Genomic DNA, 24,088 nt, shown 5'->3' with positions numbered 1-24,088 from the left:
TCAACAAATGTGGTGGATGATAACTGTAAAATTAAATACAGTGAAAAAAATGTTTAGCTCTGAAAAGATGAATAAGCAAGAGTTAAAAAAAAAAAAAAAAGACTAGCATAGTGACTTTCCCTGTGATGTAACCATAAATATCTAAAGCGAATAGTGCCCGGCACAGAGAGAGAGGGAGCCTCAACAATGTTAATCTTTTTCATTACCTGTCTCTCCCCAGAGAGAATTTAAGGCAAATATTTCCTGTTTATTCCCGCTACACCCACGGGGACCGGATTAGTGACAGGTACACAGTAAACTCTCAGTAAATGTTTGTGGATGGATGAGTACCTCCCTTCTTCTATCAACGGGAAAACCGAGCCCAGGGAAAGCGCCAGGGCCCGTCATTTCAACAGTTAAGGGCAAAGGCGGGGCTGGGAATATCCTGACTCCCGCGCGAGGGCTCGCTCCACGGTAGTCGTTGAGTCTCCTCTCCACACTGCTGTGTCAAACGCTATTAAAGCCTTCAATTGTCAAATTAAGAAAAAAATAATAATAAAAGCCAGGAGACCTGCGTGTCAGGAAAGAAGAGGGGACGAGATCACCGAATAAGCGGCTTCCTGTGCTGCGCGACAGACGCCTAGGGTCGCGGGGCATCGTCACGTGGCTGGGCATGTCACGTGACCCGCGCCGCCAGCTCCGCGCAGGCGCAGTGGATCTCTCACCGCCATTTTAGAAATGGCGGCTCCGCTGGGCGGTATGTTCTCCGGGCAGCCACCCGGACCCCCACCACCCCCGCCGGGACTCCTAGGCCAGGCTTCGCTTCTTCAGGCCACGCCAGGCGTCCCGAGAACTTCTAACAGTACCTTGGTGGACGAGTTGGAGTCATCTTTCGAGGTAAGATGAGACGTTGGCGTCTGGGTTCCCGGGCTCCCTTCTTTCCTGAAACGTACGCTGCGCGTGCGCAGGTATCCCCTTCCACAATCACTTCACCCGGTTTACAAATGGGGAAATAGGCTCAGACAACGTAAGTCGCTTGCTTTAGTCTCTTTTTTGCGTGGTGGCGGGAGTTCTCTGCTAGTCCGCTGGCGGAGATGCGTAAACTGATTGGCAGGTGTCCTCCAACTGTGGGACCCTTCTGGGTTCCAGTGGGTTGTTCCTGCCCCACCCCATTCTTGGTCGCATCCCTGAGTACCCTTTCCCGCGTCCCTGCGTGTTTAGTACGGGCTAATTGTTTCCCGAGCGTAGCCATCCCCTGCTACGTCCCGTATCATTTCCCCTGGGCTCCACCCTTAAACTGTCCTAGAGTAATGGGACTTTTGGAACTGAAATGGACTTATTTGAAAGTTACTGTGCGGAAAACGGTACTAAGGGCTGAGGAAGGAGGAAAGCTGGTGGGTAGGGAGTGAGGCAGAGGTGACCCATATTCAGAGTTCTGCTCAAGCAGTTAACCCTATAGCGAAAAAGATGGAGAATAAGGAGAGGAAAAATCAGTGCTTCAAAATAGGGTGGCTTCCAGACATCTCTAAAGTGGAAGATGAGCCATTAATGTTTGGAAATAAAATAACTTGTAGTTGGAGTTACCTTCTCTACATTTCAGATCCTAGTCGTGGAACTTTTATACTGTATATGTGCAGGAAAGAAGGGAGCCTGTATGTATGCACAGTAGTACATAAATAGAGCTTGTAAGTGAACGCGGTATTGGGGATGCATGGACAAAATGCTTTTGTTGATACGGGGTTACAGTCGAAACTTTGGAGATAACTGATTTAAAAGATACAGAAATACGTTCTGCCTGGGAAAAAGATGAGACACCTTTCGGGTGGTGCTAAGCTGTAAAGGAAAGGGACAGGTAACCTTTAGAGCAGCATCTAGCTTTGAGGTGGGGTGACCCTCGTCAGGAGCGCTTGCTGAAGGACTGGCCCTGTAGAAAGAAGTCTTGGGCAGAGCTGACCAGCGGCCCGCTAATGCTTAAAATCCTTCAGCGGCTGCCTGTGGCTGTTGCAGTAAGACCAAGAGGCTCTGTCGTGTCTCTAGCTCTGCGTGTTCCAGTCTCTGCACCAGACCCATTTCTTCTTACTCTGGCCACAGGACACTTTTTCTGCACGTGTCCTTTGTTTTCTTTTTTGGCTTCTGGGTCCCTCCTTCAGCTCACCATCACTTCCCCATTGACCCTGCCCTGCCTCTCTTTGTAGCACTTACACTATACCAGGCTCCATGAAGTCAGAGACCACCTGTTTTGCCTCCTCTCATTGTATCTGTGGTGCTAATCCAGTGGTGGTAGATAGCAAGTGCTTCATGAATATTTGCCAATCAGTGAAGGAGCCTGTTGTGTGTCAGGCTCTGTCCTGGGCGCTAAGAATATGGAGAAAACAGTGCTGGCCTTCAGGGAGCACGTGACAGTACGGTGGAGGAAACAGATGGCAGACCGTTGCCATGCTGCGGGATCAGTGCTCTGACACAGGAAACCTGGGATGCTCTGAGAGCACATCTGGGCGTGGCTGACAAAGAAGGCTTTCCGGAGAAGGTGAAACCCGAACGGGCATTTGGAATTAGCCAGGTGAAAGGGAGTGGAAGGGGTGCTCCCTGGATCCCCCACCTGGTCTTCTCTCAAGGCTCAGCTCAAAGCCCATTTTCGTTTCCTGTTTCCTCCCTCATGGTCTGTGTGGACTTCTATTCCATAACCTCCAGTGGCTCATTTTTCAACCTGCTTCCCCCCTTTTTATTTCTGTTTGGATGCCACCCCTGTGGTGACTAGCTTTCTAGTTGCTCCAGAAGTGATCTTTGATGGAAAGTTTGTTGAGATCATGCACTTTCATTGTGGAGGGAACCTTAGAGACCATCTCCTTCTCTCCTGGATGGAGAAACTGAGGCTGAAGAGAGGGAAATAAAGTGCCCTAAGCCAAACTCTTGCTTTGTGGAAATGAGGACTAGTACTGGGGCCTCCTTACTGTCCAGGCAAAGGCTGTGTCCTGGGCGTACTTCTAAAAAGCATTTCCTTTTTGTAGACCACCAAGTATTTTCTTCTCCACCCAACTGTTCGGCTAGCTTGTGTATTTTCTATACATTTCTGAATAAATATCTCAAAAACTCATTTTCACTTCTGTTGCAAATGAAAAGTTTTAAGTCAGAATAGTTACAGTCAAATGGTGCATCATCCAGAACATTGCCCAAAACAGTAATGATACAAGTATGTAATGTTTCCTCCCTCTCGTGTACACATACAACTACAACTTAGATATAGTTGAGGTCATCAGTGTCTTGCTAGTCTGGGCGATTTTTTTTATTTTAATTGAAGTTTAATTGATACACTAGTTTTAGGTGTACAGACTAATGGTTTAATATTTGTGTATATTGCAAAATGATTGCCACAGTTAAGTCTAGTTAATATCTGTCACCATACATAGTTAAAAAGGATTTTAACTGTGCTGTACATTACATCCTTTTGACTTATTTATAACTGGAAGTTTGTACCTTTTGGCACCCTTCACCCACTTCACCCACCCCATCTTCTGCCTCTGGCAACCACCACCGTGTTCTGATCATCTTTGAGCTTGTTTTTGTTTTGTTTTAAGGTCCACATTTAAGTACGATCATATAGTATTTGACTTACACCCTCAAGGTCCATCCATGTTGCAAATGGCAAGATTTCATTCTCTTTTTAATGGCTAAATAATACTCTGTTGTATATATATACCACAACTGCTTTATCCATTCATCCATTGATGGACACTTAGGTTGTTTCCGTATACCTTGACTATTGTGAATAATACTGCAATGAACGTGGGGGTGCAGAAATCTTTTCAAGTTAGTGTTTTTATTTTTTTCAGCTGAGTATCATTCATATATATTTATTTTATTTATTTGTTTATTTATTTACTAATTAAAGAGGGGAAGAAGGAACTAATTCTGAAATCAGGTTTCCTCCCACCCTGTCTGGTGGCCCTGCTGGTTCTGGGGGAGCAGCCCCAGCTTTCTTTGCCAGTTTGTGACTGGTTGGCTTTCCGGATGAGATGTTTTCAAGGAGCCACCGGTTTCACAATGCAGGTGTACCCCACCTACATGTCAGATCCAACAGGAGTCACCTTTCAAAGTAATACACAGAATGGGCAGTCTTTTTTGACTTCTTGACTGTTACAGGATTTCTTCAGGGGAAATCCTTTGATTTTTTTTTTTTTCTTTGTAGATCAGATGGGGGCAACTGCAGGCAGGAGAAGGGCCTTTTTCACATCTGATTGATGGCCTGAATTTGGGCCTAAACTTGCCTGCCTCACACCAAATGTAGTTTGCTTACTAGCAGGTCTGTGCTTTCCTGAGGTTTGAGGTTTCCTTTCTGAGTCCTGCTCCCCAGCTCCCATCTGGCTCTCTTTCTGGCCCTGCTGCCCTGCAGTAGCCCTCCTTTGTGCATTTCCTGAGAGTTGCCCATGCACAGAACTCCTTGGCTGAATCCCTCTTTGGGACTCATTTGTCTGTGTGACACCACCTTCTCTTAGGCCGTCCAGTCAGTCATGAACATGTGTTGAGCATCCACTTTGTGCCAAGCAAAAAGACAGGCAAAATTCCCACCTGCTAGTAGGGGACAGCTAACAGTGTGGACTGAAAGAATGGCACGATGTCAGTTAATTGAGTGAAAAACAATAAAACAGGGCTTGAGGATAGAGCATGAGCAGGAAGAGTGCCATTTAGACAGAGTAGACAGGGATGGCCTCAATGAGGAGGTGACGATTGACCCGAGTCCTGACTGGGTGATACAAGTCATCAGAGGGAGGGGCTGCGGATGGGACTGGAACGGAGATCCAGGCCTTGGTGAGACAGTGGGGGCAGGAGCAGCAGTAGGAGAGACCAGATTTGGGGGACAGGCAGCAAATACCGGCTGCCTATTGGCCGGCTCTCCCTTTGTGGGCCTAATGGGCTCAATTTACCAAGTTTCTTCAGTGGCATAATGTCACTAATTAAGAGGGGAATGCAAACCCAGGAGCTGTCAACTTACTGAGTGACATCAAGAGAAGTTATTTCTTGCTCTGAAGTAAGAGTCTTGATGTGTGAATGACATTTTTTTCTTTTGTGATATGTTTTGATCACACAGGCTTGTTTTGCTTCTCTGGTGAGTCAAGACTATGTCAATGGTACAGATCAGGAAGAGATCCGAACTGGTAAGAATTCCTTCTTTGGAGACAATGTTCTTGCCTTCAGCAAGATTCCTCATTGCTCATTTGACACTTGATGTGTTTCATTCCCGCTGGTATCCTAAGAGAACTTTTCCAGGGAATAAGATTTATGTAGTCAATCTATATACTCCTGGTTCTTTGTTCAGTTTATAAACTAAGATGTTATGTCACTCACCATGAGCCACTTACAGTGAGCTTTTCACATCTGTACCAGAACAAAGACCAGTAGTGTATGCTGCTTTTTAAAACGCTAAGGTTTGTGCTTCCCCCTCTTAACGCATCCAAGTTCTCTCCCCAGAGATGCTTCTGGTTGCTTTGTACTGTGTTTTAAATGTTCTGTTTTAACTGGAAATCATGATGCTAATTGCTGAATCTCTGGATTGTCTTTCTTCAGAAGAACTTTTGTATTGCAGTTAGTTCTCTTATTCACCTGATAAAAGCACAGATTATCAGCTGTTTGATGTTGTTTAACACATAGAGGTTGGGGGTCAGTATTATTGAGGGAAGGATTAAAATCCCAGATTATATCTATGAGAATGTGCTGTTTTGATATTCTGACTGTTCATTTATGAGGGAGATATATGTGTCTAGTGTTTTTCTTTATTTAATATTTTGATCTTTTTTTCTAAGGTGTTGATCAGTGTATCCAGAAATTTCTAGATATTGCAAGACAGACAGAATGTTTTTTCCTACAAAAAAGGTTGCAGTTATCTGTCCAGAAACCAGAGCAAGTTATCAAAGAGGTACGAGCTCGGTTTTCCCCCCAACTTTTAAGGAAGAGCAGATGTCAGAATCCCAGTCATGCTTCAGCTGAGAGGCTGCATTTGCCCACTAGGTGTAGCGGGGCTTTGTGGCTTGAGTGTGAGGTGGTGTTGCTTGTCCGTGTTCATGACAACCTGGGCAGGTAGTGGAGCTGGGTGGTAGGGGTGGAAAGCGGGGCTTCAAACAAGCAGCTGGCTGCCCTTGTTTCATACACTGGCTTTCATGGAAGATTTTTCTTTTAAACAAAAAAGGTTCTACTGCTTGAAAAGATGTGAAAAGCCATTGAATGTAGATGGTAAGCTCATTTTGGACAGGAACTGATCTGCATGTCCCTGGTGCTTTACACACAGGAAGGACTCTGGCAAATTTTGTTCAAGAAGTCAAAAAGTAAACGTTCTGTCTCAGAGTTCTTGAAACTCTGGATTTCATTTATCACAGTTGTTTGAAACCGGGGTATTTGGAAGTGTGTTGGGGTAGCCAGTAATGGCATTAGGGGGTTGGGCCAGGGCCTGCCCCTTGCAGTGTGGAAGACGGAAGTCTCTTCCTGCCCCAAAACTCCAGTGATGCCCCCAGTGAGAAACACTTAAGTTGGGATGATTGGGTTGTGTGGTTTTTTTTTTTTTTTTTTTTTTTTTTTGCAGTTTTGAAGTAACTGTTCTCACAATCTGAGTAATTAGTCAAAAATGTTCTTTTTATTCATTGATACCAGCTGTTGAGAAGGTGCTGCTCTTACAGGTCACCATAGCAGATCATTTCCTGCTTTGAATACCTGAGTAATGATCTAGGTGTGTTCAAGGGAGGTCTTAATACAGAATTTTAATATTGGTGTTCATGAAAAAACTCATTAAAATGAGGTTTTAGCACTTCATAAACTGAAGTGCTAGAACAGTGGTTGTAGAGTCTTTTAAACAGTTAACATGTGTTTCAGATTGTCAGTGTTTTAGATTCTCAGCAGTCACCTTTGAACAGAGATACTGGGGGTCTGGGGACCAGGATGGAAAAGAGACTGGTTTCTTTTTGGCTACACTTGGAGACTTTGGAATTTTGTAACTTGTGTATGAATTATTAAAAGAAAGTGGATTAAAAATAAAAACTCAGTGTTAAGCAGCCACCTTTCATGGGAAGAGTTGCTTTGGGTTATTCATATTATGCAGCCAAACAGTTAATGGGCTTGGTATGGTTTAGTTGAGTCTTTGTTTTGAATTTACTTCTTAATGCTCTTAACTAATCAGGAACTGTGTTCATTCTTCATGAGTTTTGTCTGACTTCATTGCTTTCATTTGTAGGATGTCTCAGAATTAAGGAACGAATTACAGCGGAAGGATGCTCTGGTCCAGAAGCACTTAACAAAACTGAGGCATTGGCAGCAGGTGCTGGAGGACATCAATGTGCAGCACAAAAAGCCAGCCGAAATCCCTCAGGGATCCCTGGCCTACCTCGAGCAGGCGTCTGCAAACATCCCTGCACCAGTGAAGCAGACCTGAGGAAAAGCCAGCCAGAGAGTGAGCTGGCAGATGAGTCAGCCCAGACACGGTTTTGCCAGACATCAGTTCTTGTAGACATGACATGTGGGGAGAGCTCTGCCAGAGAATGGGGTGATTTCAGTTTTATGCTCCCACCTAAAATTTTCCCCTATTTTTATAAGCGTTATTTCTCAAGTACTTTATAAAATATGTGTTGCTTTGGTAAAACCAAGTATATTGTTTTGACTTTAGCAAAGTTTAGGCTGTTAAAGTGATGCCACTTACATATTCCTTTTTATGTTAATTTACCCTTCAGTGGCAGTATGTAAAAATACATAAGTTTGCTGTTTCAATACTTTGAACTACCTCAAGAAGAGGAATCTAATGTAACAATGTTTGTAATGCTTCCAGAGCCTCAGAATGATACTTTGTAAATAGGTTAGTGTAGTGTTACCATGCCACAGTGAGTGAGTGCTGTGGTAATCCAGTAGTGCTGTTGGGTCGATGTTGACTTTTGTTTGGGCTAAGTTTGTATTTGTGTAGTGTTTATTTACTTTGAGGGGAGGGGCATGGTAGGAGCAGCAACATGCTTAATTGTGTACATTGTGTAGTAATGAGTTGATTTAAGGAACGGGGCAGACCCTGTTCTCAGTAGCATGACAGCTGGGGCACAAGTGAAATATGAGGGTTAAAGCTGGCTGTGATCATCTCTGAGTTTTGAGTTTTGCTTTGTGTTTTTAGAGCATAACTTTCCATTGAGGGAGGTTCTTGCTAATGAATGGTGTCGATTCCAAGGGACTGGGGCCCTGGGGGTGGGAGGGTGGGCTGCAGGGTGGCCTTGGGGACTTCCATGTAGAGCATGTAGAGCCTCAGTGTTTGGGAAGATAGTTTACCCTCTTGTTGGTCATACAGGCCACCTCGGATTTTCTCTTGAACTGCTGTTGAAAAATACAGACCAGCATTGTGTCTGGCCCTCATTGGATGAGGATTTCCTTTCTCTGCTGTTTACAATCTCTTATTAGATTACATCCCTTCACCCTAAACTAGTACTCCACTGTCTTCTGAACAGGCAGTAGTTCTGTGACTCGATGTCTTGGCTCCCTTTATTTTCTCCAGCTTTGGAGAACCCTCCCCACACGCCTTGACATCCACTCAAGTTCCCATCTGGCCTGGACGTCACGGAGTCTGCAGCCTCCAAAGGCCCTCTCCATTGCATGCCCAGGGCACAGGACTTCTTGTCCTTTTACCAGCCTTGCTTGTTTTTCCCTCTGGGGTTAGTGATTGTATCTGCCTCTGTTCCTCTTGAGAAGTAGGCATTATTCCCATCTGAATATACAGGGGGGATTATTTATCTTTTATACATGATACTTATTACTCATTTGTGTGTGTATGTGTTATGGTACACAGCCTGAAGCCAACAAATCCCCTCATTCAGAATGTTACAGTTTAAACAAAGCTTTTAAAAGTTGTTTTTAATCACATTAATATTTGAAAGTTGTTAATTTGGTCATCTCATGCCAATCGCTTTGGGTTTCTTGATTCAAAACATAAACTAAACTGAGTTTTAGGCATCCTTTCGATAGTGAAGAGGTTCTTGATAAAAAGTTGGGGAACTGTTCTATTTGATGCTTAGTAAAAATATTTTGAACTAATGTATGTACCAGTTATTGCCATTTATTTATTAAATTCAAGAGTTTTCTGTCAAATAAATAACTATTTCAATCTTGTCTATAAATATCTTTTTCCTTTTTAGTGCCATCTTGCTGGTTGGTGAACATAGAAAACCCTCTGGGCTGCTGTCTCCTTCAAGGAGAAAATAAACTAGCCATCAGCTGGGATTGCCCTTGCCTTCCCTCTGGGAGTGACACACCCCACATCTGCAGGGCATCTTACTTCCCCTTCCTGTTCCATCTGCTGAAGTGCTTACTCTGTATAAGGCCAACCTTCCTGCAAGTGACCTGGGTCTAGGCCAGTCGCCTTCTCTAGGGCTTAACCCCCTGGGGGATCTTTGCTCCCCACGTCACAGTCTGCAGGTCACTCCCTACAGCCCACAAGCATTCTTGACCCCTGGTTTTCAGCGTTTCCTGCGATGTTCCCTGCCCCTCATTCACAGTCTCCGGCTCCCCTGCTCCCCTCCCCTCCCCCTCCAGGCTTGTGATGTGTGACTCCACGGCTCCGACTGCTTGTGACAGTTACAGCCCCTTTGCTGTGACACTTCATCATCTTTATTGGAACTCATTCTCTTTAACACGTCTTCCCTTTTCTCCTTCCTCTTCTGCCCAACCTCCAAATGTTGACATTCCTGAGGGCTTGGTCCGGGGTTTCTGGAGGCCATGACAAGACCCCTGCTTGGTTCTCCCTTGGAGAGAGACACCGCGGGGAGCGCATTTACCCAAAGCTTCTGCCTTGGGGGATCCGCCGCAGCGTTCTCACGGAGGCCGTGCTCTCCCTGGGTGTGACCCAGCACAGTCTTCCCAAATCTTCCTCGGCCCTCTCTTCACAGGTGTCAACTGTGCATCCAAGTCTGAAGGCTCTTCCTCCTCTGCTTCTTCCCTTTATTCAAAACAGGTGTTTCCCCTGAGAAGGGGGCAACCTGTCCTTGACATTGGACGCTGACCTGGTGCTGCTGCGGCATGTTACTTTGAATAGCCATAAAGTGTCTCGGGATACCAACCTCCTAGGCAAAGTTGCTCCGAGACCATGATAAAGGGAGACAAAACAAAACCACTTCACAATTTTAAGCACAGGAAAAAAACAAGGTCACTCTGCCACCTCCAGACATCAGACATCCTCCTGGCTAAAATAAGTGATCGACCCCTCCCCCTTTCTTTCCTTTTTAAATGACCGTTTATAGCTTTATGTCTGGTCTGCCCTCCCTACAGATAGGACTTAAGAAACCCAGTCAGAATTGCTTCTGCTCTCTGACAGCATCTGATCTAGCATGACTCTCCCTTCTTTAGACTCTGCTTGAGATCGCCTGATCAATGCCGAAATCTTACAGTAGGTTCTAACACCCTCTTCCCGAGGAGCCCCACCATGCTTGATGATGAACACTCTCCCCTTCTCTCTCCAACAAGTAATAAACCCAACTTGTTTAACTCCAGGGGGGTTTCTGGTGCTTTCTGCATCTCTAACTTGGGGTGTGCCTCCTGGAGGACCCTACATGCTGCTATGGACGTGGTCTGAGACCAGGCAGTGGGATGGGGTTTGGAGACCGGCTCGCTCACTCTCCAGCTGGCAAGTAGGACCCATCCGAGTGGTATGTGAGAGAGTCATCAACACAAGGAGATGGTCCAGTTACCGAAGAGTACACCAGTGGTGCCCTGGAAAAGTGTCCCCGTGAAAGGGACTTTGTCAGCGCATGGCTTCAAACACTTGGAAGGTAAGGGGAAGTATTGCGTACAAGATGGCTGGTTATCACTGCCCTGTCTTGACTCAGCAGGGGGACAAAATAACAGTGTTTAATGGCCAAAGGCTGCTGTGAGTGCCTAGGGCATCGCTGGTTATCTCCTGCAGGTGGAGAACAGATAGCTGAGGAGCCAGGAGGTAGCAGATCAAAACCAGTACTGCATCCTAGGGATGGTGGTGGAGATGGTTGCTACCCTTGGAAGTCTAAAGGACGCTAGGAAGGCATCCCTGTCATAGCCCCACTTAATTTCCCAGCCGGGCCCTTGCAGAACCCAGGCAGGTGCTGGAGAGTGAGTATATACCAAGTAGCCTCGATCACAACCGTGGTGTTAGATGCGGTACTGACATTGGAGCAGTTAGAAAGGGCTCAGATGTGTGGTGTGCAGCCTTGTGGGCAAATTCATTCTCTTCTACCCCAATTAAGAAACAATTTGCATTAGTGTTCCTTTCCAGTTTTGCTCCGGGAATATGTTAACTCTTCCTCCCTCTGTCAATTTAATAGACACCCTGAATAGATTTATCGTCAAATCCTATTGTTTCTCCCTCCTAAATCCTGAATCAGTTCACATCTCTTCATCTGTACTGTTACCTCTAAGCCATTCCCATCATCTCTAGACCACTCTGCTCTTGAGAGATTGACAGAATCAGATTATGCAAAAGAAAACAAGAATATTTTATCTATCAAGTTAAATTTCCTTGTCAATATTACCTACAGTGCAGAGAAGTAGAATTTCATGCACTGCTGGTGAAGGTGTAAATTGCTAGGGTCTTTCTGGTAATTTGGCGATATCACGCAGAAGACCTAGGCATGTATCCTTTGATGCTTTACTTCAATACTCAAGGAGTATGTCCTAAAGACAAAGTGGTAGAAGCATGCCAGGTTTACTTAGCAAAGATACAATTATTTGGGTATAATCTAGAAATTGAACATCTCTCACCGGCAACAAGAAAGAAGTCAAAACAGATGTGGGTCTCAGTAAAATTCTATCCCTGCAGCGGTATTACGGTGACTTAAAGGACAGCAGTATGAAGTGCAGCCTGCTTTGTTAGTCATCAGGAGTTGCACAGTGATGGGAAATATTTCAATAAACAAAAACAGAACTACCTGTTTAAAACACAAAACACAGACATAATCTTAGAATGTTCACCCTAAGCAGGAAACAAAAGACACCTAAAAAAAATACTTGATACTGGAAAAGAACATGGCATGTAACACGGATAGTAACAAGGATTTGCATTTTAAAAATTACTGGACCATGAGTTTTGATTAGGTAGTAAATTTGCCTTTAAATTGGGAGTTTGAGTTGTAATTGCATTTCTCTCAAAATGGCATAGTGCGTGAGCAGCTGTTTTACTGAAGATGATCTGACTGAGGTTAATGTGAACTTCCTATTTCCAAGTTCAGTCTTCATCTAATTTCACCCTTCTTTAGAAAATCAATACAAGTCACAACCATTTTTATTGCCCAGTTGTTCAAAGTTTTATTCAAAGAGCAAAGATTTGACAGTGCATAGAATAAATAGTTGTTTATGGGCCACCTGCTGGGCCAGCACCAAAGAATTAACATATTTTTCTCACTAGAAGTTGTATTGAGTCTTGTCAAATCGCACTGCTCTGTCAGAGGGTCAGACAGCTCAGTGTGGACTGCAGTGAGGTCACGCCCAGTTCTCTTTGACCTGCCGAGCACCCATGCAGTGGGGAAGTCACGCACCAGGGGGGCAAGACTAGAGATTCAGTAGAGCTTTGACTTCAAAGAACAGATAATCTAGAATCCTTCGCAAATGACCAAGTCGATGCTACAGTCTTTGAAACTGAGATGTATGACAGGGCAAAGCTCGGTTATTCACAGAAAAATCCTGGCAAAGCTTAATTGCAATTCATGATTGGTAGCGTTACCCATATTATTTTACTTTCCTTCAGAAAGCGCCTTTTGAGGTAGGTGTTATGCCCTCTGTAATCTACTTGTCCTGGACCTAGGAAGACAAAATACTTGATTCATGTATGCCAGGGTCTGCTACAGTCCATTCTCAGTAGTTTGGTTTTTTTTTAAATTGGCTTTCCTGGTTATTTTTGACCTTTGTTTATTCCTCTGCCTATTGAGGTTAGATGTGCACTTTGGAATTGTATCATTTACATAGGAGGACTTTTCACGTGAAGATGCCCAGCATCCTAGGAAAAATGAATCACTTTAAAAGTAGACCCTGGATATCACAAAGTCTGCTGTTCCACAAGGAACAATCTATGGACACTGGATATATTACATGTAGGTCATCAGTAACATTAACAGCGTTTTCCTGTGGGAGCTAATCTGGTAACACTGGCTTGTTTTATCTTAATGTCACAATGAAACAGTATGAAATGTTAATGCAAGAATTTGTTTTAGCCATACATGTAAATCATACTACAAGCAAGTTATTTGGTTGACTGGTTTTCTAGTTCATTCCCTCATTCAGATGTTTCAAAAGAAATGTTTTTCAAATGTCCTCTTTGTGATGTATCCCAAGGATCAGTTTAGAAAGAAAAATACTTGGTAAACCATTCCTGGTGGGCAGAGCCCTGTTTCTGCTGGATTTCTTTGGGCTGGGCTGTTTCATCATCTTGTGTCCTGAAAACAAACAAACAAATAAAAAGTTTCCTTACATGGTTTTGAAAATTAGTCAGTAAACAACTTTCAGTCAGTAAAGCCACCTTTTCAGGAGAAGATGACTGTTTCTTTACTCTTCAAAAGATACTAGAATGTGGTGGGCCAAGGGCCAAGGTTCGTAGCTAGAAACAAGCTGTGAAGGAGCGGGGTAGGGGTGGGGGGGTAGCATCTGTTTTGAAAACAGGGTTCTCCATTGTTTCACTTAACACTAATGAGGCATATTTTGCAACATTTGCTATTTAAAACAATGTGAAGACAGCCTTGAACAGAGGTGTCCGAGAATGAGATGGACCCATGGCCAGGGTCAGGCGCCGGCTCTGGCAGTTCACAGACTGCTTGGGGCTTCCAGGCTCCCGTGTCCTCAGCTGTGAAACACAGGGCTGGACCTCGTCAACGACTGACAGGGGATCCTTCCAGCTCAACACTCGTATTTGTCCAAATAGCCTTGGGAAAAGGAACACTTCAGAAGGAGCACTTTCTGAAATGCAAATTTCAAAGCCCAGAATTAAAGGTTATGCTCTGACTGGAAGGCTAAATAGGAAGAATTAATAAAGGGGGAAAAGCACACATTTCTGGAAAGGAAGCATGCTACGAGGGTTTCTGGGAATATAAGGCAGTATCAGAGATCTCATGATCAACCAAACCCACAGATTAAGAGGCCTTAAAATTGCAAGAGTATACACTGTATCTTGAGAAATAACCCTAACAGTAGAAATACATTGAACGCGTCTGTGTCAGGTCTTGTGCTAAGCATGTCCTATGGATTAATTCCTTTAATGTCACATCAGTCTGATGAGGTAGCTGCTGTATTTTCATTTTAGAGGTGAGGAGACAGACTTCTTAGAGAGGTCAAGTGAGCTGCCCAAAGCCACACAGCTAAGAATGAGGAGGACCAGAATTTGAATCTAGACTCAAGGCCAGATGATGAGAGTCCACTTCAATGTGACCCACCCTGAGGTGGTCAGCTAAGTAGTGATTCAAAGTCCCCTATCTAATCATCCATTAACAACAACAACAAAAAAAGGCTTTCTGGAATTTGGTATCAGGAATAGTAAGTACCTTTTCTAAAGAATGACCTATTTCCCATCTCTTACATAGTCCTCCTCTTTGGCTGGATTGTAATTTGTCCAAGGCAGGGCTTGTTTTGTTACTCTTCTATCTGCCCACGTACTGGGCATTTAACAGGTGCTGGAAAGGAACTCTGGTTTCCTCCTGTCTGGAAAAATGGAACCACAGCTTTGGCCCCTACCTTGTGGCAGTTTTCACATCTGGAGATGGGGTGGGTTTGTAGGGTCGGCCGCAGCTGGGGCCTGGGTCCAAGCTGGGCGACTTAGTTATCGGAGGGGCATTGATCCTGGAGCTCAGGTCGCCACTCAGGAAGTTCTTGGCATAGGAGGCGAGGTTTGGCACGCTGACCACTCGGCTGGGCACTTCCTCCATCTTCTTTTTCTGTTTGTAGGATAAGAAAGGCCTGTAAGTGCCACCCAAAAGAGGCATTATTGTAAAGTAAAGTAGATAAGGCCTGCCCAGCCAAGACTATATGAGCAAGGGAGCAATACTTTCATTTATACACGTACATGTTATTTTTGAAAGCATCTTCTCCTCCAGTCTACTTTGTGTTTTAAAAAACATAGGTTCACAACCTCTTATCCAAAACTTCTGAAGACAAATGTGTTTTAATTTAAACTCCTGTTTTAGATTTGAAAAGGTCATATAACACACCCTGCAGAAGCTGGGCCCACCTTGTCCTCAAACACATTAATACTTCTGGAGTGAAACTTGCATTCGGTCACACTAAGAGGGAGATATAAAAGTTATAAATGAGCTCACATGAATTCAGCTTGGGTTTATAGTCTTATGAGTTATTTAAAAAATACACATTTTTTTTTAGCACTTGTAGGATTCTGTGATAGCAGATGAGAGATCTGGATGTGAATTTTCTCACTGTAATAAATTCCAAAAATATAAAAGGAAAAGAAGTGAAGGATTCCTGCTCTTCCCTCTCCTTCCTATCACCAGTTATAGCCATTATTAATAGTGACACATTTATTTATTAAAACGTTGGAAAATACAAAAACTCCATAAAACTTAAAAATACACATAATCTGTCTAGACAGATATAAATACTGTTTGTTAATAATTTGGACTACTTCCTGTGGGTCTTATTTTCAATGAGTATTCCTCTAAATGTATGCCAGCCTGTTGATAAATAAGCTGCCATTACCTTCGGGAAAAACGAAACCAGCAGAACTGTGTAATGTGTTGCAACCTTTGAACTAATTTACCTTCATGGAAGGGGTCAGATACCCGGGGTGAGGATTGAAAGAGAAGGACCGATTCCGATGGGACATTGCACTGGGGAAAGCTGCGTAGTGAAATCTTCTCTCCTCCTGCAAAAACAATCGAGCTGAGTCTCAATGAGCCTGGCTACACAGCACTGGGTTTGACCTGAAGGAAGACGGCTGCGTGAGGGCGGAACACAGAGCAGAAGAAAGCCCGAGGGAGGGAGGGGAAGCCAGCGGGAATCAAGCTGCCACCCACTGAAGCTGTGAGGAAGCAGCTTTATTTCTGGGGCCTTGTGTCCCCAGTGCCTCTTGTAAAGGAAAGGGCAGGCTTGTTTGGAATGCCTTAGGGAAGTCAGAGATGCAGGTCGTCTTGGGATCTGACAAGAGTCTACTGCAGAAAGTGATTAGTTAAGGTGAAGAAAGAAAACAGCCAGGTGCAGTCTCTTATGTGGCCAGTCTCGTGTTTACATGCCATTCTCCACTTTTTTCCTTCCTGCTGTATTTTTTTGGGGGGTGGGGGGAGGTAATTAGTTATTTATTTCTTTTTAGAGGAGGTACTAGGGATTGAGCCCAGGACCTCATGCCTGCTAAGCACAGGCTCTACCAGTTGAGCTATCCCCTCCCCCCATATTGTTTTATAGCAAATTCCAATCATTGTGTAACATGTGTAAAAACATCGGTAAGTATTTCTAAGAGATAAGGACTCTTTTTAAAAAAAAACCAATAACTACAACATCTTTGTTATACTTAGCAAACAAGCAATTCCTTATTAGTATTACCTAATTTTCAGTTAGTGGTTGAGTTTTCCTGATCATCTTGACACGAAACAGCATGACAGGAGCAGGAGGGTGGGAGGACAGACGTGAGACGTGTGTGTGTGTGTGTGTGTGTGTGTGTGTGTGTGTGTGTGTGTGTGTGTGTGTGTGTGTGTGTGTGTGTGTGTGTGTGTTGTGGGAGCATGTGAAGCTGCGCAAACCACTGTAAGACCATGGATTTTACTCTGAGGAAGATGGGAAGCCACAGGAGGTGCTGAACAGAGCCGTGCTGTGACCTGACTTACAGTTCTATAAGAGCACTTTGGTTGCTGTGAGGTGAGCATGGTCGGGTAAGGGTGGAGTGAGTGGGGAGACCAGCAGACTCTCCATGATGCACCTGAGAGGCAGTGGGACTTGGACCAACATGGAGATGAAGGTAGAGATGAAGGTACAGAGTGAAGGCAGAGATAGCGGGAAGTGGCTGGACTAGCTGTCCTGCCGTGGGCCACAGGGACAGGAGTGAGTCTATCACCCGGTGTCCCCAGAGCTGAATGTAAGCCACTGGGAGCTGGCTTACAACGAACTCTCAGCCAAAGCATGAAGCACAGGGAGGCCGGACCAGAGCCTCAAACAGCGGTCGAAGTGTGTGGAGACACGGGCGTGAGGTGCGAGCCAGTCTTGATTTCCCCAAGTTCTGTTGGTTAAAAAAACCAAACCAATATCAACATCAGGGGCTTAGGAGTAGAGTGATTTTTTTTTCCTTCTATTTTCCTGTTTTGATTTTGTTAGTGAATATTTTTTTTCATGTAATAGAAAACAACAAAGGATGTTTTGTAAGGGGGCTTTACAGTTATCAGAATGCAAGTTCCAGGCACTCAGAGGAGAGCCAGGCTAAAGCAAACGAACGCCAGCCTCACCGTGAGCTGCCTGATGACCTCTTCTCTCTCCTTCAAGCGGGTCCGCAGACGGCCTATGAGCTGAACGTCCTCCGGCCTGGACGCCCCCTTCCCTGGCTTCTCTCCGGAATCTTTCGGTCTGTTTCAAGCAGGCGTGCAGTTAGGCCCCAGGCCGCAATTACTGAACCGCGAGGAGGGAGAAGACGAGGATGCTGCTGTGCGCTTGGCCCCTCCACCCACTCGGTTCACGAACGTGCAAACGGACGCCCAGAGAGCTTGCCCAGGGCTACCCGGTGAGATGGTTGCAGAGCTCCAAGTGGAGCCCAGGACCCCACCTCCCAGTCTGATTTTGTCAGTTCCCCCAGGGCTGCAGGGCCCAGGTGTGCACACAAATGCCCCATTCAGTGGGGCTTCAAGAACCAGGGAGGTTTGGGAGAAGAAGCCAATGCGGGAAACTAAATTTCCCCACATCCACCAAGGCCAGCAGGTTATGTTAATAAAGATGTGGCTCCCACGCCATCTGCTGGCGGCCAGAGAGCATGGCATGAGCTTATTCTGCAGAGCAGAGGGGCAAGTGGTACCCACCACAGCCCTTACAGCAACGTGAAGCTGGAGAGAAATAACCCTCCGGTCAGTGGGTCAGTGCAGGAGAGAGAGGGGGCGAGGGCTGCGGGTGATTACTGACTGTAGTTGGTGAGAGGCCAGGGCTTTGGGGTGAGATGAATTGGGCTCTAATCCCAGCTCTGCTTTTTTCTAGCTGAGTAAACTTGGGCATAGCATTTTGCCCATGAGCGCCTCAGCTCCTCCTTTAAAATGGGTGTGAAATTGGGTGCTATGAGGACTCAGTGAGATAATGCATTTCTGGCACCTGGTAAGTACCCATTAGATGGCAGCTGGTAAAATCTTCCACCCTGTATTTGGCATGATTTGCTTTGTACTAGAGACAGTGGGACAGTTTTTAAGAGCACAAGTTAAGGGTCAGACAGGTGACATTTAAATTTACTTAGTGCTGCTTGACCTGGTCTCCCTGTCACTGACCCTGATCTCCCAGTCTCTTCTCCTCTCAGCAGCCACAAGTGACCCTGTTAGAAGGTAAATCAGACCACGTCACTCGTGCTCAAAGCCTTGTACACCCAAACATCTTCCCGTTCAGTACAGCATTCTCTTCATCCCTCCCAGCTACCCCACCAACTCCAATTCCTACCACTCACTCTAGCACTCATTCCACTTCAGCCTTGTGGCTGTTTGGGCTCGTGAAGCAGGCCCCAGGGCCTTTGCACTTGCTGTTCTGGCTGCTTGGAATGCTCCTGCTCCAGATGGCTCCCTTCACTTCTCACCTCTTCATGCTCAAATGTCACCTACTTGCCCACCCATGGCTCTCTCTAGGCACTGGTCCTGCTTTCCTTCTAGCACTTTCACCACCTGATATGAAGTTAAATATTTATTTGTTTGCTAGTTTGTCAGAATCCCCACCGAGAATTTGTGAGCACTATGAGAGCACAGTCTTTGTTTTATTCCCGATTGTAACCCCAGAGTCTAAAACAGTGCAAGGAACACAGTAGGTCCTTAATAAATATTTGTTGAATGAATAAATGAATGCATGCAAAAATGAATGAGGGGCCCTTGATTTCTTTATCTATCCATGGGAGTAACTGTCTTCTCCCTGAAGAACCATGAAGATTAAATGAGATGATGCATATCAGAAGAGGAAAATGCTCATTAAAAAAAAAAGCCTCAATCCTTCTGATTTCTTCCAAGTGTGAGGGTAAAACCGAACCCATGAGTCAGTGCTCATTCCTCAGATTCCCACTGCCCTGCACAAGAGGGAAATGTGGTCTCATAAAAGGACAGGTGATTAACCATTCCAGTTTGTCCGGGACTGAGGCGCTCCCCGGAGCTCAGGACTTCTCGTTTCAAAACTGGGAGAGTCCTGGGGACAGTGAGATGAGTTGGTCTCCCTAATAAAAGGGAACAGACACTAATCCCTCCCACTCTGGGGCCAAGGCCTCACTTACTCAGTTTCCAGGGCAGCCAGCCGGGCCTGGAGCCTGGCCTGAGCGCTGCTGAAATCCGCCACCATGGCCTGCATCTCCTTCCGGTGTTCCTGGCGTAGCAGCTCCACCTCCCGGGCCCGCTGGGCCTGCTGATCCTCCTCCAGCCGCCTGCGGGGGTTGGGGGGGATGGAAGCACACCTGGGCTTGCCCAGGCTCTAGGGATGGACCCTCTCAGGCACTGGGGTTTCCTTCCCCCTCTGCCGGGTGGCCAGGTTTGGGAGACAATGGGTGGGGGTGGTTATGAATCTGAGGTCAGGACACCATGGGAGGAGACCTGGGGTCCCTGAGCTGTGGAGTCCAGGATAAACCCAGCTTATGGGACCCCATCTCAGCACCTCCCACCCCAACATTCCTTGAAGCATGGAGGGCAGCCTGCAGGGGGAGAGGGTAGGGGACAGCTCTGGAGGGGAGTCCCAGAAAACACTCCCTTTACTTGGGGCAGGTGGGGGCAACCAGAGGCTGAGATTCTGTATCAGAATTACCAAACACTGGGACTCTGAGACCTGGGGACCAGCAGTCCACTGTGGAAAAGCAGGGTGGGAGAGGGGTTAGGAGAACAGCATCCAGAGCCAGGCTTCCTGCAGCCTCCTCCATCACCTCCTAGCTGTGTGACCTCAGGTGAGCTACACTCTGCTCAGTGTCTCCACCTGTCAACAGTGGCTACCTTGTAGGGTTAGTGCAAGGATGAATCAGGTTAATCCATGTCCAGAACAGCCCGTGGCACAAAGCACATGTTCAACCATCAGCTATCATTTTTCTTAACCTTGAAGTGGGTCACAGACCAGCCTGGATAAACTAGTGATAGTGACCACCACAATTTACCAAGTGCCATGGTCAGTGCCAAGCGTTTGTGTAAGTTTCACTGCATTCTGCAACATCCCTGAGAGGAGCTGCTGCCTTCTCCATTTGACAGATAAGGGCATAGTCAGAGGGGAGGGGACTCCCCCAAGTCGCACAGCTAGTTAAGAGCACACAGCACTGTCTTGAGCTATTCCACTGCTCTGTCTCCCTAAGGCTGGTTTTGAGGCTACTTTTCGCATTGTTAGGGTGGATTCCATAAATTCCCTGATCTGTAGGGAAATAGATAAACCCCTCCTCTCTATTTCAGGGCAAATTCCCTGTGGTTTTGCGATCTAGAATTCCTAGACCACTGATACTTTCCTTGGGTCACAGAAGTGACATCAGTGAGGTGCTGGCATATGAGGGAGTCTTTGGGAAGATGCGGAGGATGCGACCCAATCTTAGATCCCAGAGGCTCACCAAGGAGCAATGGAGTGAGTGGGGGAGGCGGGAAGGGAAGGAGGGAAGGAAGGAGGGAGGGAGGGGAGCTCTGGGGCCCCAGGCCTACTTGCGCTGGTCGCGGAGCTGCAGCGCCTCCTGCTGGTGCTGTTCCACCTCCGCCTGCAGCCGTCGCACCTCCTCCTTGAGCTCCGAGTTCTCCTCCCGGAGGCCGCATCCCTCGCGGGGCTCCTGCGCAGCAGCGCCCTTCGGGGACCCCGTCTGGCCGGGGCTGCCCGCCTCCTGGGGAGAAAAAGCGGTTTGCAGGAGGCGCAAGGGCAGACAAGGGCCACAGACGTGCTGCGGCAAAGACCCAGCCTGCGCTCCGCCCGCCTGGAGCCCAAACTGGGCTCCTGACTTTAGCAGCTCACGTTTAGCCGCTTAAAGTTTCCCTGCATTGCGAGTTGACCAAATCGGGGCCTCAGAAATGCCGGTGAGCCCAGAATGTGGCTTAAATGAAAACAGGCCCAACTCTCCACCTGCGTGCTGCTCCCAGGCGGAAGCCGTACCGGCTGTCTCTCTGCCTACGGACGCTGACGGCCCTGCTGACATGCTGGCTTCCTCCACCAGCCCAGGAGCCGTCCTGGGAAGGACCTGTCTCCCCTTCGTCTTCCCAGTCCCATAACCCCGAGCGCAGTGGCTGGGATTCAGTAGGCGCCAAATGCACACCTGCTATGAAATGATGCTTGAATGCCAGTGGTTCAGACAGAAATACAGATTTGTCCGACATTAAATCAGGGGGGTCAGGGTCATTCCCTGATGAGTGAATGTCGCAGTTTTCAAGTCCAGGCAAACATGCCTGAAGGCTTGTGCATCTGTTCATTCCACACAAGGACTAAACAGGAGCGTGTGGCCCAGGCCCCGGACCTCTTTCTTCCTGCCCTGGGGTCTGCATGGTGTGGGACCCCCCTGAGCACCACCTGGCACTCACACCCTGGTTAGGGTCCTGTGAGGCCACCCCTGACTAATGGGAGAATGAGAAGGAAATCCCTCTGTCCTTGGCTGGGACAAATTTGAGAATTATTTCATGGGGCTCCTTAGAAGATCCCAGCGGCTGGAACACTGCTTACCTGCAGTGGCGGCCTCCTTGGGAACCCATCCTTCTACTGCACCCGCATCACTCCTGCTGCCTGAGGCTGGTCCTCCTTGTGTATGTATTTCTTCTCTGCGTGGGATATTGTGTGAGGCCTGGCTGTTTCTCCCAGAGGGTTCAGGGCTTCCCTCCAGTGAGGTGAAGGTCAGGGCTGGCGAGTGGATCACCAGGTATGGTCTCATCCACCCAGCCCGCTTCTCTATCCATAACCCTCGGGGGAGCCTGTCACTGTGGAGAGCCCAACATTGGACCCTCCAGCCACCAGCTGTCATCATCCCACAGTCCCCATCCCCTTCCACCGGTACAGGTGGCTCCCACTGGTCTAGAACACGGCACAGATCACGTTCCGTCTTCCATCTGCTGGACTTTACCGACCAGGATGATCTTACTGTGATTCACACTTGTTCATAATGCTCACGAAACATGAGAATCGAATTAGGTGCTCGGTACCACCAAAATACAAAATGAACGACCCCATGTTCCTGCGATCTTTGGCAGGGCTGGGACACCAACTAATCATGGCCATTGGAAACCCTGGTGGAGACCCTACTGTGTGCAGAACTGTGTGCTGAGTGCGGGAGGCGGGGGTGGGGATGAGATGAAGCAGACATGGCTGCTCTCACGGGACTCCTGATCCAGGGAGGAAGGAAACAAGGACACCTGTGAAATGCCAGGTCCCTGACGGCATCCGCAGTAGGTGCCGGTGCCAGCTGAGCTGTAGCAACGGGAAGTGCTCCAGGGGCTCACAGGTGTGGAGGGGCCCCAGCGTGGAGGGCTGGGCTGGGCCCTGAAGTGGGAGGAGGGGTCCCAGGCAGGGGGCAAAGGCCCTGAGGGAAGGTGCAGAGCCCACGTTTAGCACAGAGGGCGATACGCTGGAGATTCGAACCACGGCCAGTGGCTGAAGGCTTTTCAGTGTCACACCCGGCATCTGGAGCTTACTCTGATGGGATTAGGGAGCCACTGAAGGCTCTACACAGGCGCGCTTTAGATGAGGACCTGAAGCCATCTGTGGTGGGCCGAGGAGAGAGGCCTGGGCTGTGAGGAGTCACTGCGCTCAAATTATGGACAGGTAAGGAGGGGGCTGAGTCTGACCAGAAAGTTCAAGGAGAGTCAGCATCTGGTGACAGAAAAGCAGCCCCCACCCATGGGAACAGGGAGGGCTGGACAGGGAGTCTGTCTGGGAAGGTGTTCGTGAAATCCCCTGCAGGCCCAAAGGAGTAACCCCGACGGGTTGTCTCCAGGCCTGTCTGGCACCAACCCCCTGAGATGCTATTGTATCTGAATCAAAAATAACACACTGCACTTAAAACTTAAAGATGGGAGGCTGCAGGCTCGTCAAGTGTCCCCCAGGCCTGTGGAAGGGGAGGGTCTGCCCCATTTCAGATGGGGAGTAGCCTCACCCTGATTCTGCTCCCAGAAGGGTGTGGTATGGGCGGGGGCACTGACCTCTGCGGTGCTGGCATGGTCCTCACTGTCCCTGGGACGCGGGGTGATGGCCTGCCGCTGGCGCAAGCTGCCCAGGGCCCTCAGCTCAGCCTGCAGTGCCTCCAAGTCCTTCTGGTGCTCAGAGCAGGCAGCCCGCTGCTCTGACAGCTCCTGCCTCAGGGACTCTGCAAAAGGGAGAGCACAGGAGGTCAGGGGCATGGTGAGGCTGCAGTCTTCTCTGCCAGGACCATGGTCTCTGGGGTGGGCTGAGGGCACTGGTTTGATCTCCCCAAACTCATTTCAAGAGAACAGTAACAACAGTATCATGTGTAGAGCATTAACTCTGCTAAACCCTAGACAACTATTTTCACTTAAGCCCTACAACCTGCTCTCCAGGATCATCCTTCCCATCTGATGATGCGGGAAATGTTGACACTGCTGCCAACTCTTAAGGAGACAAAATATTCACAGGTTCTCCTCATGGGTATAACAAGGTCTTGGCTGGATTGTGGAGGCAGGAGATGACAGAGCTGACATGCGGTGAGCAGCACATACTGTCTAATAAAAACTCAACCAAGCAGCAGGTAGATCATATTCATATATAGAGGTTAAGAAAATGCTCTTCCCAGAATTCTCTTAAGGAGAGCCCTGTCTGGGTTTGAAAAAAATGTTAAAAAGAAAAAAAAAGCCAATACAGTCTTTAAAACTAGGCTGCAAATAAGGAGGGCATCTGTCTTGCTATTAAGAGTGGGAAAGAAGATGAGAGTAAAGGTAAAAATGAGGGAGAGCAATGATCTACAACAATGAGATGGATACTATTATTATTCCCATTTTACAGATAAGCAACTGAGTCACAGAGCAGTTAAGCAACTTGCCCA

The 24,088-nt window shown here is 47.2% G+C and overlaps 2 protein-coding genes across 2 annotated transcripts in view; one reads left to right on the top strand and one right to left on the bottom strand.

Annotated features, from left to right (window-relative positions):
- The first annotated feature begins 703 nt into the window (after positions 1 to 703).
- MED28 (mediator complex subunit 28) lies at positions 704 to 9,099 on the top strand. The gene is made up of 4 exons (XM_010991024.3): positions 704 to 876; positions 5,066 to 5,132; positions 5,778 to 5,890; positions 7,196 to 9,099. Exons 1-4 carry the CDS (start codon positions 718 to 720, stop codon positions 7,391 to 7,393), a joined length of 537 nt encoding a protein of 178 aa, XP_010989326.3. The 5' UTR covers positions 704 to 717; the 3' UTR covers positions 7,394 to 9,099.
- A 3,150-nt stretch (positions 9,100 to 12,249) lies between these two features.
- Positions 12,250 to 24,088, bottom strand: part of FAM184B (family with sequence similarity 184 member B) — a 101,556-nt gene continuing 89,717 nt past the window's right edge. The window contains exons 12-18 of the mRNA XM_010991026.3: positions 23,232 to 23,395; positions 20,763 to 20,935; positions 19,376 to 19,522; positions 17,382 to 17,499; positions 15,710 to 15,814; positions 14,674 to 14,873; positions 12,250 to 13,385 (exon numbers count right to left, since the gene is read on the bottom strand). Of these exons, the coding sequence (XP_010989328.3) occupies positions 13,292 to 13,385; positions 14,674 to 14,873; positions 15,710 to 15,814; positions 17,382 to 17,499; positions 19,376 to 19,522; positions 20,763 to 20,935; positions 23,232 to 23,395 (1,001 nt within the window). The 3' untranslated portion in view covers positions 12,250 to 13,291. The remainder of the gene's footprint in view (positions 13,386 to 14,673; positions 14,874 to 15,709; positions 15,815 to 17,381; positions 17,500 to 19,375; positions 19,523 to 20,762; positions 20,936 to 23,231; positions 23,396 to 24,088) is intronic.

Source organism: Camelus dromedarius, chromosome 1 (genome assembly GCF_036321535.1).
Source record: "Camelus dromedarius isolate mCamDro1 chromosome 1, mCamDro1.pat, whole genome shotgun sequence".
NCBI classification, from domain to species: Eukaryota; Metazoa; Chordata; class Mammalia; order Artiodactyla; family Camelidae; genus Camelus; species Camelus dromedarius.
The sequence above is the reverse complement of the archived record's forward strand: the minus strand, read 5'-3'. Positions and strand labels throughout refer to the sequence as shown.